General features: G+C 35.4%; 1 protein-coding gene across 1 annotated transcript; it reads right to left on the bottom strand.

Moving 5' to 3' along the window:
- Positions 1-1,132: 1,132 nt before the first annotated feature.
- Positions 1,133-16,154, bottom strand: TMEM182 (transmembrane protein 182). Its single transcript, XM_026707488.2, has 5 exons — positions 15,829-16,154; positions 15,464-15,563; positions 12,808-12,906; positions 7,849-7,986; positions 1,133-4,307 (listed from the first exon to the last, which is right to left on the bottom strand). The coding sequence occupies exons 1-5, from the start codon at positions 15,967-15,969 to the stop codon at positions 4,084-4,086; spliced, it is 702 nt and encodes a 233-aa protein (XP_026563273.1). The 5' UTR covers positions 15,970-16,154; the 3' UTR covers positions 1,133-4,083.
- Positions 16,155-17,029: the final 875 nt, after the last annotated feature.

The raw sequence follows: 17,029 nt of genomic DNA, 5'->3' as shown, positions 1-17,029 counted from the left end.
GGGTCTTTCAATTTAGTTTATGGATTTCAGTGTTTAAGTTCATTGTATTCAGCTGTCAACCAGCTGGATGGGGAAGTGTTCCCATAGACCACATGTAGAAAATGATGGCCCCTTTATGGTTTGTGGACTTCAACTCGAAATCTACAAGTCATAAAAGGGCCATCATTCCCCACCTCTGCCATAAAATTTTTCCTAAGCCTGGCTCATACATAGTGCCCACAAAACCCATTCAAGAAAAAAATTGTTCAAGAAAAAAAAATGCCCATATATAAAACATTACATGAGAATGGTCATGTGTTTTACATGAACTCTATAAAAATGTTAGTGAAAAAAATACCAGCAGCCAGAGAATATGACTGAAATATCCTAAAGGGAACAAACAAATCAGAAGGAATGGTAAGTGTCAACTCTACGAAGCTGATCTGACTGGAGCCATCTTGGACCTTCAGTCCCGCCACACTGCAGTGAGGGTTAGGGAAGGAGGATTAGAGATAGCTGGGGCTGTGTAGTCAAAATAAAATACTTACTCTTGGGAACCTAGGACGTACTCACATCTGGCCGGGAGGAGGAGATGTCACCAGACCAGCGGATGCTGCCTTGATTGAGCCATGTTACTGATTGTTTGGGGTTGGGGGAAATCTTTTACTTTTAATTAGGTGAAAACCAAGGGGCCCCTCAGAGTTGTTTTGCACCAGATACGTGCCTATATGATATTTTCAATAAAGCTATTCTTTGAAGAATCCACCTGCCTCTAAGTTTTTGCTTGTAATGGATCTATTACTTGGAACCCTGACAGTAGGAAGATGTCTAGATAAGGCCACTTCCATCAAATTTATTGAATGAGTCAGAATAGTTTCCCAGTAAAAGCACCATCATCCCAAGGCAAATGGATCTGAAAACAATTGGAGATAAGGAAGTTTGGCTGTTTCCATAGCTGTATGGGAAACAGTCTGGAACATTTAACTAGTTTTGAGATCTATAGGTAGAATAAAGGCATTACAACCGGATTACTAAAATGCATACTCAAGCAAACAGCAAGCTTTATGTTTTGCTAATATAATGAAATTTAGCACCATCGTTTGGAGAGAAACAGAGAGCAAGAAGAAAAGAAAACCCTTCCTTTATACAAATATTTTCCTCATTAACTTTTATTTTTTAAAAAGGGAACATATACAGCAAGTTTTTTTTTCATAGAAAACATATGTCAAATACATATATATGTATTTTTCTAAAGAAATCCAATTATCATATGTTGCCGCAAATGATGAGATAAGAATTTTATCTTCAAAATCTGCTCCTATTTGCAAGAAGCAGATTTGGCATACTTCCAATTGCTAAGCACTTTCTCCTGGCGAACAGACAATGCCACAACTAGCCAGTCTTTATGTAGCCATATTCCGAGGCATACAGGTATACCTCCTATACAGGTAGTATAGAGTATTCAGACAACAGAGAAGGCTTTGGAAAGGTAAAGACAGAAGTTCCATAAAAACGGATACTTTTAATATTTATCGGAACATAATCATGCGGGCTTTAATTCTACCCTGAACCACTGTGGTAAGAGGAGAAGAGAGGAAATCAAAAGAAGGGATTATATTATAGCGAAACAGATGTAAACAGTATGCTAAGAAACATACTTTCTTGCTATTACCAAAAATAGAGAATGGAACAAGTTTTCCAGTGAAAACATGGTATTAATTTTAAAAAGTGAATGTTTGCAAAGTGATAACAAATAGAAGGAGCAAAAGTAGACCTGGCTCCAGGCTTGAAAAATGTAAGTAACATTTCTAATGCCTCCTTTCTGCCCTTCCTCATCTAACTGAATCTTGACATGCATTTTCTGGCAATGTAGCAATACAGGAAACAGGCCTCAATGCCCCCTTTACATTACCCATAATATTTCAGTCTTGCAGGGGATTAAGGGATAATGGGGAAAGCCTATCATCCTGAACCAGAAGAAAAAGGATGCCATATGTAAAGCTGGTGCCTTCTGCTCGGGTTGCAGGTAGCCAGTACCTTTTATTAATCTGAGAGAGAAACCAAGTTGGTCGGAGTCAACTGTAGTCTAGCTAAGAATGGAGCTCAATATAGTCTTGCTCCTTCAACATGGGAAGTGTGTGGTAAAATGATAATACATGAGTTTTTAAAAATATTATTCTCCATTCCATATGATCACCCCTTCTACATATCCATCATAGACCTTCCTTACTTCCTTCCTCCTTCCTTTCTTCCTTCATTCTTTCCTATGCTTGTTGTAAGAGAACAGGTGGACTATGAAAAGGTGATTGACAGACAATAGTTCAAACAACATGATCAAATGGATCAAATTATAAACTTCACTGGACACCAAAACATGATGCAAAATGAAATAATAATTATAATTGTATCACGCATTGTTTTAATGCCCAGGTAAGCAACAACAGCTGCTGCATCTTTTGTAGTTCCTTTGGATGAACTGTTCATAATTTGGACTACATGGACTTATTGCATCTAAAAACTGCTCTTCTGCTGATCTCATCCTTTCTCTGACACATTGTCTAAAGCATTACATGGATAATTATTTTTAAGAACTGAACTGCTTGCTCATAGTAAAACTGAGAACTGAAACAAAAGCAAATAGAGTAAGGATTGCATGGAACTCTTGTTTGTTCAGTAAGGATGCAGGGCTAATTCAAACAATATTATAATTAAGGGCTACACACAGTCCAAATTGCTTCTCAGATGACTTTTCTTTACCATAAATCCCATATCATCTAAAATTGTTTATCCTCTTGTTCTCTAATTTCAAATATCAATTTACTCATTTCGGCACAGTCCATGATTTTCTTAATAATTTCCTCCTGCATGGGTATTTTTTCATTTTTCCAGTTCTTAGCAAATACAATTCTAGCTGCTGTTAAAACATTTACAATCAAATATTTCAATTCTTTACAATATATTTCCGGTATGATTCCCAATAAAAATAATCTCAGGTTTAAAGTCTATGTGTTGTTTTGTAATTTTTTCCAACCATGTGTGGATTATAGTCCAATATCTTTTTGCATCCGAGCATGTCCACCACATGTGGTAATATGAACCAGGTATCTGATGACATTTCCAACATTTATCCGAATTATCCTTGAACATTCTGGCAATTCTCGTCGGGGGTAAGTGCCACCTGTAAAACATCTTATACAAATTTTCTTTATACGCAGTTGACATTGTCATTTTATAATTTTGAGATGACTTCTCAGATGACTTTTAAGGAGGCCAAAGCTGGCCCTTCTTTCAGGAGCAATATGAGTATTTGCATCTAGACTTTCTCATATAATTTTGCATTTGTGTTGCCTAGGAAAAGGATACAATTTGACTACAAGGCAATTTAATGATTAGACCTTAATTTATTGGCTGTCTGTAAGCACACAGATCCTTACACTGGAAAAAGATATTGATGATAGAGAAATTTTATATCTATACTAAATAAAAAATAGCCCTGTTTCTGGAAATTTGCATTGTTATATTATTATATAACATTAAAGTGTTATTGCTAAAGACATCAAATTTGGAATCTTTCCATAAAACAGAATACAAAAATCCATTGTAGATGAATTGAGAAGGGTGATCTCCCAACCCTTTCCTTACTTCCAGCAGCAAATATTTGGATAGGAGAGAAAAGAAGACCTTGTTTCATTGTAAATGTTCTTTCATTAAGTAGTTAATGTCAATAATGAATTGCTGAATTGGCCTGCAGCCAACACCTAATTCTTATGGTAATTATTTTATATATTTCCTTGGGTGTTAATATATGTAGGAAGATTTGAAGAAATGTGAAACAATCCTACTTCTGAAAGCATTTTCATGTCCTTCATGGCAAGGACATGTAAACAGTGGCTACAATCTTGTGCACATTTCTGGGAAGCAATCTTCACTGAACCTAAGCATCACACTTCCAGTATTACTGAGTAGACAATATGAAGTTACATTATTTAAGTCAATCTTCAATGATACCATGAGTATTCTATGGCAGTAGTGATAACAATGTATAAAAAACCGTATTTAGCATAATTTCACCACACACTAATAATTCAAGCACCTGCTACCCAACTAATCAGAATGCAGATAAATCGTACGTCCTACCAGGAGGAACAACATGCCAGAAAACATAGCAAAAAATATTCCAACTGGAGCCAGTATAAAAGACCAGCCGTAACGTACATAGATGGAATAACTTGAACAGTCAATTTTCTTCTGAGCTTCATAATTTTTGAGATCAGCCACTGCTTGGACCCAGATAACATACAGTACAACCACCAGGGAGAATAGAATGCCTGACAGATGGAGAAAAAAGAATATTTTATTAAATATTTATGGCAACATTGTCATACAGGAACTCAGAAATATCCAGAAAATTTAGAAAAACATTAAAACAGATTCTCTAATCCTATAAATCTATGGAAGTCACAATTTCCAGAATGGATTATTAGATTTATATCCTTCATTTTGTTCAGAATCTCAAGGCAGCATTCACGACACTCTCCCCCCACCCCATTTTTCCCTACAGCTACTTTGGAAGGAAGGATGGGCTGAAAGAAAGTAACCAGCACATCATCCAACAAGCTTATTAATGAACTAGAATCCAAGTCTGCTTCTACTCTTGTTTTTCTCTCTACTGGGAATCTTTCGTGAATGGATATAATAACAACTAGAAAAATATTTATTGGTAAACTTATTTATTAGTTACATAGGAAGAAATGTTTTAAGTTTGTTTTTATACTATATATTACTTGCATATAGCATCATTTTAGAAGGTCAGCATATAGATTTGTGACATCTATCTATTCATCCAATAGAGAAAATATTTGGCCCATTAATTTTTGGGCTTTGGTTGAGGTTGAGGAAAGCAAGTTACCAAAAACCAATGGAGGACCAGAGGCTCCAATTCTTGTCTTAAACATTTATAATTTAAATGACATCTTCCTTCAAAACCTGCATTATGTTTGAACAGATTGAATGCTTAATTGTACCATTGGTTTATTACCAAGATCAATGGACCAAATGACACTCATTGATTTGGGAGAAAAATGTTCCTTTATTATGATCATTATCACAAATGTCCATTGCCATCCAAGCCCAGTGACTGTGTTTAAGTTTTTTTTAAAAAGCAAGGATTTTTAGAAACTTTTGAGACTGCTACACAGATCCTCTGTTTCAACTTGTTAAGACCCTTTGCTTGAAGACCAATTCCCCATTCATTAGTAAAAGTAAGCGTCTTAAAGATGTAATGAATCACAAAAAGATGGAACCCATTACTTCAAAAAATTAACAATGGGTTCAGCAGATATTGGGATAAATAAGGATTCATCTCTCTATTTCTCTGTCTCTCCCTCACCATTACTCATTTTGCTGTTTTATTTTTCAGGGGCACCCATATTTTATCCACAAGGTATAAAGTAACATAGTGAGGAGAAGCAGCAATTAACAGAAGTCTTCATTCCAATATCTTTATACTTCTTTCAAAGGTAAATAAATGACAAAAAAGAAATATCTGTATACTCGAACAAATTCCGGATCTTCCCACATAGCAATGCTTTTTCCATACGAACAATGAAGGGTTGTTTATGGTACAAAGAAGGAAGAGAGAGATGTGATCAACAGGTGCTGTTTAAAGTGACAGGCTCCTCTACAGTTCCACTAGTATTACAGAGGTTTGAAAATCCTTATTTTTTTTAATCATTCCAGACTTTGTTCTTTTTGTTGGCTTTGTTGGCAGGCTGTATATGGACAACTTCTGATTTTGTCTTCTGCTCCTCAGGATGACTTATATCCTCAGATTTTTGTAGGATTTGATTGAAGCTGGGAAACTGTTCTGCTGCCAGGGCACTTCATGCATTCCACAGAGCTTCAATCAAATCCTACAAAAATCTGAGGATATAAGTCATCCTGAGGAGCAGAAGACAAAATCATACAGAGGCTCTGAAATGGTAGCTGATCTGAATGTTCTGCTAGTAGATAACATACAAATCAGCCTTTCTTGTACTTGCATTAGAGAAAATATATGAAGGGAGAGCAATTCAAAACAGGATATATTATGTGGGTTGATAAATTAAACATACATCCTTCCTCGCATTATTTCCTTGCATGTTTGATTGTTGGTTTAAAATAATCAAATAAAGACCTCTGGTAAAAGACTTTATTTTTCCTTATTGTTTAGCCTCTGAACCAGTGTAGAAAAGAACAGAATTTAGGAAGGATCCAGCTAGTAGAGAGTCTTCTAAATCACACATTCCATGATCTGTACTGTCATGTCTTAACTGAGGTAAATAAAATTATATGTTTCTAATGCAGTATTTTAAATAAGGTAATAGGACATTGAGCCTCAGAACAGCCATTAATTGATATGAAGAAACGTAAGTAAGGAGCACAAAGTTAAGAAAAAAATAGGGTTATTCTCTCGCAGAGTTGAAGAACTGGATGTTTAGAAGTAAAACTCCGTCATTGTAGGAGCAGGATTTATGTCTGAACAGACACACACAGGATTGCTCTAAATACACCTATTATACAACATTGTCAGTTCATCAGCAACATCTCTTTTGAATCTCCTGTTCTGAATATGGCTTAATCTCTTGATTAGACCATGAAATGTTTACAGAGACTCATGTACTTTGAATAGCTTGCTCTAAATTTATGTAATTTCAAATCTATAGTATATTTTACTATATTTTGAAATTAACAAGTGAGAAGAAAGCCAGGACTCCAAAGCCCCCAGCCACTAGCATATTACTTCCATATAATTTGTGGAAAAGAAAAATGGTAAGAAGATAAATGAAACTTGTGTTAAGGCTTTAAGGAGACAGTTGGAATATAAATCCAACAAAGTGTTGGTGTTGTGAAACAGGATGCTAGAATTTACTGGAATGCTGTAAGAACTGAATGTAAATGGAGCAACTGGGGAAGAATTGAAAATCACTTAAGAATAATATAATCTGGCTATTGAGTCAGAAATGGTTTAACAAGGCTAAAATTAATTGTTCAAGACCCTGAAGTTGTGGCAGAAATGGGGACTGAATAGGAGGAGTAAGTAGAGTGTCTATAATAGAATAAGAAGGATGTATGTAGTAACAGAAATATCTACACAGAACTATGATCAATCCAACAGAATGGAACAAGGGACAGAAAAGATACATATTTGGATCCTAAATGTCAGATCTGAGTTCTAAGCAAGCATGCATGTATTCTGTAGAAACACCTGATGAGTTGTTTCTGAAAGAGACAGAAATGACCGGAAGTAGAGGCTCTTATTTTCTTGGTCTGTCAGGAGAGGGAGACAAAGTTTGAGGGTTGGTGTTGAAGGAGAGAATGAGGTTCAAATTAAGTTTTCTATTCTCTTTCCAAGGCCTTGAAAAGAAATTGTAATATCTTGAAGGGACTACCACAATTCCAAGAATGGATTACTTCCTTACTATATAAACAAGAAGGCATTCTTAGATACTGTCCCACAAAATATGTGGAGTTTAGATTATCTTCTGGAAATATTTTGAATATGGCATGCTAGAAAAAGCCAGAGGGACTTTGCTGGTATTACATTGTGAAGAAGGAGGATTTTGTGATAAATACATGGACATAGAATGATTGGGCTATTATACATATACTTATACATATACACATATATTGAAAAAAAATGTTATCCCTTCCTTCAATGAGACTTTTTCAAGAAACATTCCCATCTAAATCCAAGGTATTTTATGCTTAGCATACAAAACCTTCCCCAGATCCTTGCATTGCATCTATGGTTTCAACCACACAGTCTATAATTTTAGGATAAGGTATGTTGCTTTGGGACACTAACTTTGGACAGCACATGAAACTTACCAGCAGCAATGAAAAAACCTCCTCCTATTTTGTAGAGGATGTGACTACCAAAAGGTGCAGCACAGATGATGAAGAAACTAGCAACAACCACAGTGACCACTCCAAGGAGCATGAAAATTGACCAAAAGCCACGATAAACTAGAAATGGGGATAGGAGAATATCAAAAAGACATTTTAGAGAATAAAAGACCATTTTTACAAAATATTTCCAGCCTTCTCTGACATTTTTTTTCATTAGCAAGCTGAACATTTATTCCAGCACAGCCTCCTAGTAATCAGTAATCTAAAGCACCATATGTCCTGCATTAGACAGGAATGCCAAATGCTATCAGATCATCTTGGAATATAACGATGCATGTGAAGAGTGTTTTGAATCCCTGTTGTTTGGTATCTGCTGGAGAGACATGCGGTTAATCAGTTCACTTGCTTGGCCAATGGAAATTGTTCATAAAATAATATGCTGAACTATAGCCAAGATTCTTCAAGATATTTGCATGGTTTTACCAGATACAATTGATCTCACTAAAGTAGAAACAGAACCTACAGACAATGTAAAGAAAAGTTTAAAACAGAGCCAAGATAAGTCACAAAATTGCTGAAAACCAGAATTGAGTGCTTTTAAGAAACGTATACTATATATTCACCAAAATGTATTTACATATGGTTTTAAAAATCCAAGTCTAAAATATCAATGGAAAGACCAGCCAAAATATGTATTCTAAAAAAGGCTAATAACTACAACTGTTCAAACAGTATATTTCTTTGTGTATTTTTCAAAGCAAATATTAAAAGTCATTGCATCAAGGACAAGCAATATTAAAGGTTCTGGATAATAATCATTGCTTTAAGACTCTAGTAATATATGGTGTTCTTCCCTTCAAATATTCATAATAATAAATTAATTGACAAATTAGGCATCTATTTTTAGGAATCTTTATAAAAAGTAAGATTATGGAAATCTATTTATTTTATTCATTATAAATAGAAATAATAAATAAAATAAATTTAGGATTATTCATATTGATATTTAAACTGTATTTCAACTACTGTTTTATGAATGAAGTTGCAGAAAATACTTTAAGTGTATGAACATTCTATAAATTAATTTTCCTCATAGTGTATTCATAAAGTTCTCCCATTTCAATAATTTGAAATATTTTAAACCAAAATTTATTTACATTGTAATGCAAATAATTTTAATTAAAAAAAAAGACTATAAATGTATTAGAGTTGCTATGTTCCCTAATGTATAAATGAGAGTCCTTTAAAAAAAAAAAAAAGGTTGCTAGAATCTAATCTTGGTCACAGCATTTGCTATTATGCTCTGTTTATATGGTATAACATAAACAAGCCACCCAATCATTTTGCGGAGTGAGATGGACGGCATACAAATTAAATTAAAAAATCAATTTTTTAAAAAATTACATCATCATGTACACAATTGTAATTGCAAATGTTACCTAAAACCATGTCTTATTTTCCAACTGAAAGCCTTAGTATAGTATCCTCTCAATAATTAATTATTACCCTTTCCTATAAGATAGATTATGTATGCTTTGATTATCTGTGGAATCTGTTCATTAATTTGTTTATTTTAAATATATACTTCTTGCTGTTATGGTGGCAAATCAAAAGTTTATACCAAAAATATAAAAACTCAAGGGAATAATTGGAACCTCTATCTAAACACAATTTTATATGAATATAAGGAAGAACCCTATCGTGTGTTTTATGATAGTTTTCCACATCTTCTGGTTGAAGACATTGTTATTTGCACCCTCCCTCTGAAGGACAGTTCAGTATCTAATGGGATCTTTCAAAATAAGCTATACGAACTATAGCCTCTTTTCTTAAAAGTAAACTATAGTCTCTAACATTTTCAAGAATCTTGAACAGAGTTCCTCAGTTTGAGGATTGTCATTCAAAAGAGGTGATGAGACAAAATTATTTTGTTAGTTTGGTTTTGAAGAATTGATGAAAAACCATTCAACTTTATTTCTTTTTTGTGATCAGAAATATTATTTTTCAGGGACCAATATGGCTAAGGAATTGGAGACTTATTATCTACTCCCAATTAGATTTAGAAATATTCCTTTGAATTTCGGGTCTAAAAAAGAATTATTTCCATAGATTTCTGCCTTTGCCCACATACACACAGAAATAATAATTTATCATTATCATTAAATGTGTATGCCACCGAAAATGAAGCAATTTATTATTTCATTATGTAATATTTACACAATATAACTTAGCAATAAATAAAGTGGAATTTGGAATAATATTTATACTTAGGGTATTTCCAAAGTAGTAGAACAAGAATGCATTGAAGTGGTGCTACAGATTTTAAATCCACATGCTTTGTGTTGTTGCAATATGAATAGTTTCCATAACTAAGCATCATAACATTTTTCTACAGCATGTCACAGCTCTAGTTTTGGCAATGTTTCACAAGGCTAAAAATATAAAAGAGTTGGGAACAGGAAAACAAACAGGAGTGAATAGGTAATTGAGCTTGATTTTTATCATAGTGATATTGCCAGTCATAAGAAGAATAAATTATTTCTTATTGTCTTTTATTGAATCATAAAACTTGCAGAATTAGAACTACCTTCAAGAAGGGGCTTGACTGTTGATTGAGTAAGTGAGTGATTGATTGCAAAATGTGAAACTAATCTCCCTTTTCTCAGGTTGCTCTTAAGGACAGATATAACCAGTATGTCTTCTCTCCCAGTAGAATTAATAAGAAGTCCATAAATTGACTGTCTTCAATATTTGATTTTTTCTTTTTTTTGGAAAGGAAAAAGTTCCAAGAAAACTGAATAATAATAGATTCTTATATGCAGGATTCTGTTTTCATGTATTTATTTTTATGCAATAATTTGCATTTTTATGTTTTTTTATGTACCCAAATAAAGTGGCTTAGTGTGGGAAGAGGAAAAGAGATGGTTTTTCAGAACAAGAGTTTCTTTAGTCAGTTTCCTTTTTTGCAGAAATCTGCCTAATGTATTGTCTTTCTGAGCAGTGTGACTGAAGGCTCAATATTTCTCAGTTTCTTTTTATTCATCCAGTTGACCCTTTTTTATAATAGGCTATTTTTAGATCTGGGAGGATGGTTCAAGAACGGAGGCAAGACTCAGATAGCAACAACAGCTCTTTATTAGTGACTTCAGATCTGAGCAACTAATCCCAGCTGCAGCAGCCCCTTATATAGGGCTGGCTGCGGCTAGGTAGCCAATGAAGGCAATTTGAGTTTGCCGCTCTTGGCAGGGCCAATCGCGGAAGCCCGTTTACTGGCCAATCGCATCAGTCTATGGCGACCAATCACAATCGGCTATCAGCGGGCCAATCAGGTTTGCAGGCTTTCGAGCCTGCTAGTCCGGAACAGCTATAATAAGCTTTTGTTTATTTAAAGAACTTGTATGGCTGCTTATACTATGCATGATCAACCTAGGCATCTCACAACAACATTCCATAAAATAGAAGCCAGAAAACTCCACATTATCATATGGTATATCCCATCACAACACTATCATTTCTTATCAACTCTATATTTACACTTGCATTTGCTGGGTTCATTCCCATTCTAGCTCAATGCTTCATAGCCCTCTAGCTTCATAGCCCTCTGGAAGGGAAATAGAGTGAGGCCCTCCAAAACTGAGAGGGAAGCTCTTCCAAAGAGTTGTGTTTGTTTCAAAAAAAAAAAAAGGTCCCTTGGCTGGTTGGTTGGTTGGTTGATTTAATCAGTGAATAGAGTGACTACTGCCTGAAATTTGACCAATCACATATTTGATCAATAAATAAAATACCATTTGTGGTAGAGGTAAAAAAGTCAAGATGATGCTCAAGCATGGACAATCAAAATGCCACCTCCTTTTGTAAAGATATCATAATGCATAATAAAGAAACAGGATTTTAACTATGTGGGTGTTGATGTTATCTTGACTTTTTCACTTCTTCTCCTCTCAAAATGTTGCCCTTGACCTTTTTCATATGATCTATGAAAGTAAACTATTGGAAGGAACCATATTACCAATATCTCATTAAGCTAATTGGATTTAATTTAATGTATTTTAATTTTTTGACCCCATTCAACCCATTTCTCAATTCTTATCTTACCTTATTGTTGAGGTGCTAATTAAAGGTACATTGCAATCTTTGCCCTTAAAATGTTGGACTCAATTTCTGGGATAAAAGGACAGTACTAATGGATACCGGCCATCTTTTTTCAGTTAGCAGTGAAGTGTCATTTTTGACAAGTTAATTTTAATTTGAACCACCATGAGACTGGTTCTTCCCTAGAAATGCTTCACTCTTTTTTTTTTGCTAACCATGGACTTGTATTCTGTACTTGAATATATACACAGAGGTCTTAGATTATATCTCACCTCCACCCTTCCAATTGGACGAGTCAGGATGCTAGAATTTTGGAGTCTCCTTTAGCTCCTTTTAAATGTCAGATTCTTCATTGGTGAAAACATAACATGAGATGGTACAAAGAATTAACAGTAAGGATAAGAACATCAAAGAAAATGAGATTACCTGTTTAAAGTTGTTGACAGGAATCAAACCTGACTTGCACGCGTGCGCGCGCGCACGCACACACACATACACTGATTTAAGACAATGATATATATTCTCACCTTAGGAATGTGCCTTTGGGGAGAAAACAACAACAAAAGCAATAATAATAGGTACTGGTAGAACAATGAATCCAGCCTGATGCCTCTGGGGATCATAAATGAGTTATGACTGTAATGGGTCTACTCACACAAGAAACAACTGCCCAGGGCAATGCAACACTGTGGGTTCAATTCCAAAATGGGGCTTCAATGGCAGAAGTGGTGATCTGCTTATAATTCTTAAAGCAATTGCTACTGCTATGTTTTCTGAACAGCAGTTCTGGAATTGAACTTGAAGAATTCCAAAGCCCTAGTGATAATTGCAATAAAGAATACTTACTAATTGCAGAATTATAGGTGGTTGAATTATGGGAATCTCGTAAGAAAGGAAATGGAGAGAGATAAGCATGGGTGCAGTTTTTAGAAGGTGACTGGTTCGCTGAAAAACAGTAACAAAGGCTAAATTATTATCTTGCATTTCCATACATGCCAATTTCCCCAATTTTAGAATGCTTATGCTAGGTGGATGGATAATTGGCCCTATATGTTTAATATCCAAAATTCTGAATTATGTGTGGGAAAGAGAAAGAATTACATCCTACTTTTAGTTCTTGGAGGGCTCTACAGTGTCAGTATCAGATCGCACAGTCTCTAGGAGTCAGGTAGCATATACATTTAAAAATTAAAATTAAAAATCTATTGTATGATCTGGACTAGTAAATGTAGGAAAAACACTATTCTGGTGGGAGTTTTGGTAGCAGTAATCGTATTGCTTGATTCACTCTGAACTGATTCAGAGTGAAACATAAGCAGTAAAGGACTTCCCTAGAGAATTCAAGACATTTCCCAGTGATATATATATACTTGCCAATTATTTCCAATTAGCATTTCATTTAGCACTTATATTTAAATTTTGAAGACAAACAAACAAACAAAAATCATTCATTGACTTCTCCTGATTTCCAGATGCCTATATTATGAAGATCCTTATAAGGAAAGTGTAAGAAATGCATAAACACCCATTCTTGTTCCTTCCAAGTTCTTCAGTCTTTCAAACCATCATTACATTTTGTAACATTTTTGAAATTCCAATATTCTGTCATCTAAAGATCATTCAGTAGACGAGTCTCCGTCTAACTTTCTTCTACTAGAGTCCTAATATGGCATTTTAGGACTTGCACCGCCTCTCATTTGGTATCTGGAAACTAGCATAGAAAGAGGAGGATGCTTTTGAATGGTCTGACATGGAAGGGTGAATGGGTAGAGGGAAAGAGAGAAAGAAAGAGATTTGGGGGCGGGGGGTGATGTTAGCTAAAACTTTGGTATAGTTTAGAGCTTTTATTGATGCAAATCTGTTTGAATTATGGTCCTACAGACAGCAATTAGTTTTTTATGGAAAGATGGGCTACGCTTATTTCCATAAATACTTTAAATATTTAAGAGGAACATCTGTGAAAGATAGTTATTATACTTCCCAAATGATTAAAACAGTTTGTAACCATAATTATATATTTCTCTAGTTCTCTATGTTTAATGCTTAGGAATACCCAATGCTCAGTAAGTTGGCTTCTGCGCCAGTCTATACAGGTATTTATATAGAAAGGCTCTGTCAATTCTTCACTAACAAAACACCACGCTCTTGAGCAGGGGTTGCCAACCTTTTTGACTTCAGGGACCACCAAACTCATAATTTTAAATCCCGCGGACCAGAGACACTGGAAAAATCTCCAAAAAGGTCTACAGGAAAAGTCTCCACCCTGTTTTCCTACCGATTGATCATTCTTTATTTGGGATCACAGGATACCATCTCAAGCTCCATTCTCAGGGGAGAGAGAGAGACTTTTGGCTTCATGCAAGGAAAGCAGCAGAAGCAGCAGAAGTCTATCTTTCTCTCCCCCAAACTTTGCCAGAAATGAGTCTTTGTGAGACTTGTTGTGCTGGCACAGCCTCTTGGAGCAGGATGCCTTGCAGGGTCCCAAAGAGTCGTTTCTGGTGGAGTTTGGGGGAGAGAAAGAAAGACTTTTGCTGCTTTCCTTGGGTGCAGCCGAAAGCAGAAGAAGAAAAAAGCAGAAAGAAGCAGCCTGTGGCCAGACGAGATGCCTGGGGTGAGTGGGGCAAGTTCCCCCCCCTCCGCCCTTTCCTCCCTCTCCTCACTACCTCGTGTGGTTCACAATGCAAGTGACACAAGCCTTGTGTTCCTGCGGGCCATGTCGGCGGCGCAGCCTTGTGTTCCACGCAGCCTGGATTAATTGCTTTGGGGGGTGCTTTGGGGGTGAAATTTCTCTGAGGACCACCAAAATTTTCTCGTGGACCACTGTGATTCCCAGCCCACTGGTTGGCGACCACTGTTCTAGAGCAGTGCATAAGGAAACAGAAAATACATTCAAATAAGTTCTTCCATTTCATTCAAGAGCTTGTGCAGCTCTTGCACAAGCACAAACATGAAGTTGCTATTCAATCTTGCTTATATCACTATGTGAAGCCTTGCTAGAAATATTTGCAGAATGCATTTGTGCAGCATGTGCAGAAGTGTCCTAGTTTCATTTTGGTCACATTTCTGCACGTGTAAGATTATGGCTTTTATTTTTGCATACAGGGTCATCCTGCTAGTACAAACATGCTAGTTTTTTTAGTGGATTGTTCTGTTGGAGTGTTGCAAACCATTGCATTCTTGTCCTTGAACTGAATCTCCACTGAATACTTCGAATATAAAGCAGCATAAAGAAACGGGGTATTGTGAGCCTTATTCAACCTCTGTCCAGCAGAATAATATCTATAACAAACAGATCCACATATCTGAGGCAGAAGATTGGGAAGTCCTCTAGAACAGATTTTGAAAGAATCACAGAGAAATGTAGCAGAGAGAAGGATAATGAAAATGCTCATGAAAATCCATTTTGCCACACAGAAAGGTTTCCCTCTACAGATAGAAGTTATTAAAGCAGACAATGTTTAAAATGTAAGCAAGCATATTAGGTCAAAACTCGATTACTTACTGTACCAAAACTTCAACATACTGCTAGGATTCTCATCAATCTTCCCATCAAACCAGCATCTCCAGAAGAAACCCTCATGATGGAACATAATTGTCTCTTCCTGCACAAAAAACCCCCGAAGAACTTAGCATACATTTATATGAACACATGTTCTATGTTTTATGGTAGATTGCTCATAACTCCATAACATCCTGCTAATTCTGAGTATAACTGACCAAAATAGAAATTGGAGAAAATAACCTCCTGAATCTTACTGGCTGAAGTTAATATTAAAATCAAAATGTTCAATGGTTTTCTAAACAAGAACAAAACAGACACATTTCTGATACCAAGAGATTATTCCTAGAAATAAAAAGTATACTAACCCTAGTGCGATTGACATCTTCAGAACACTTCCCAACTTCTGTAGCCAGAAGCCAATAATCTGTCCCAAAAGCAACCAGAAAAAACAAAATGCCAAGAGCCCCAAAGAAGCCTCCAAAAAATATTCCAACACTCAACTTCATTGTTGGTTTGTTCCTTAAAAATAACTGATAAAGCTAAAATATATCTTTCAGGGTGGTGGGGGAGAAAAGTCCTCCTCAGATAAATTTAGTTAAGAATTATGTTGCTTATGCTATGGCTTGGATTTGTGTTCAATTAAACTGCAGCCTAACAAATGAAGATAGACTTCTATTTTGGGACACTCCCTGAAAAAAACTTTACAGTATTTTCCTTAGCTGGCGTGACCAGCCAAAAATAGCTGACCTTCCCTTAGCTAGCTATTGGCTTGAAATATTGTTGCACATGGTGCATCCACATATGAAGAAGAGGGATGAAATTACTCTCCCCTTATTATTCTGCCTAGGTTGGATTTCAATATCCAACGCTGACAAGGAGTAGCAATGAATGTATGTATGTATGTATGTATGTGTGTGTGTGTATGTGTGTGTGTGTGTATGTATATATATATATATATATATATATATATATATATATATATATATCTTATGTTATCTTTGGGTTTTCTCCCGCGTAAGATTGGAAGTATCTAGGCAACGTTTCGATGCTTCCAATCTTACGTGGGAAAACCTGAATAACCAAAGATCCACATACTAATACCATGCGAGAACCTCAGAAAACACACACACACACACACACACACACACACACACACACACACACACACACATATATATATATATATATATATATATATATATATATATATATATAAGTTTTCGCGGGTACTTACATGTATAGTATTCAACTTTGTTCAGGTATTTTCCCACGTCATTATAGTTGTGCTTTTAAAGTTATAGCAATGTTTATATATATTTATTTGTTTATATATATTTATTTGTATATATATATATTTGTCTCAGGCAAACATACAAAGTACAGTACAAACTAAGTTGCAGATATGTAGGCACATTAAAGCTTATCATCAGGTAGATAAAAACACTTAAGCCTCATTGACTGATTGACTATCTCATTCCAAGGCAGTAATCAAGACATTTAAAACTGAAATGGGGCACCCACTTGCTTTTTTAATGGTCTTTAAATGAGAGAATACATATCTAGCTC

This window comes from Pseudonaja textilis, chromosome 8, assembly GCF_049901715.1.
Source record: "Pseudonaja textilis isolate UNSWEBS1 chromosome 8, rPseTex1.2, whole genome shotgun sequence".
In the NCBI taxonomy this organism is placed as follows: domain Eukaryota; kingdom Metazoa; phylum Chordata; class Lepidosauria; order Squamata; family Elapidae; genus Pseudonaja; species Pseudonaja textilis.
Note: the sequence above shows the minus strand (reverse complement) of the source record. Positions and strands in the feature narration are given on the sequence as shown.

Coding starts and splice junctions, on each gene's coding strand:
- TMEM182 (XM_026707488.2), bottom strand. CDS start 15,969: ATGAAGTTGAGTGTTGGAATATTTTTTGGAGGCTTCTTTGGGGCTCTT. Junction 15,564..15,828: donor AAGATGTCAATCGCACTAGG/GTTAGTATACTT, acceptor TTTTTTGTGCAG/GAAGAGACAATTATGTTCCA. Junction 12,907..15,463: donor TATGTTGAAGTTTTGGTACA/GTAAGTAATCGA, acceptor ACTGTTTTTCAG/CGAACCAGTCACCTTCTAAA.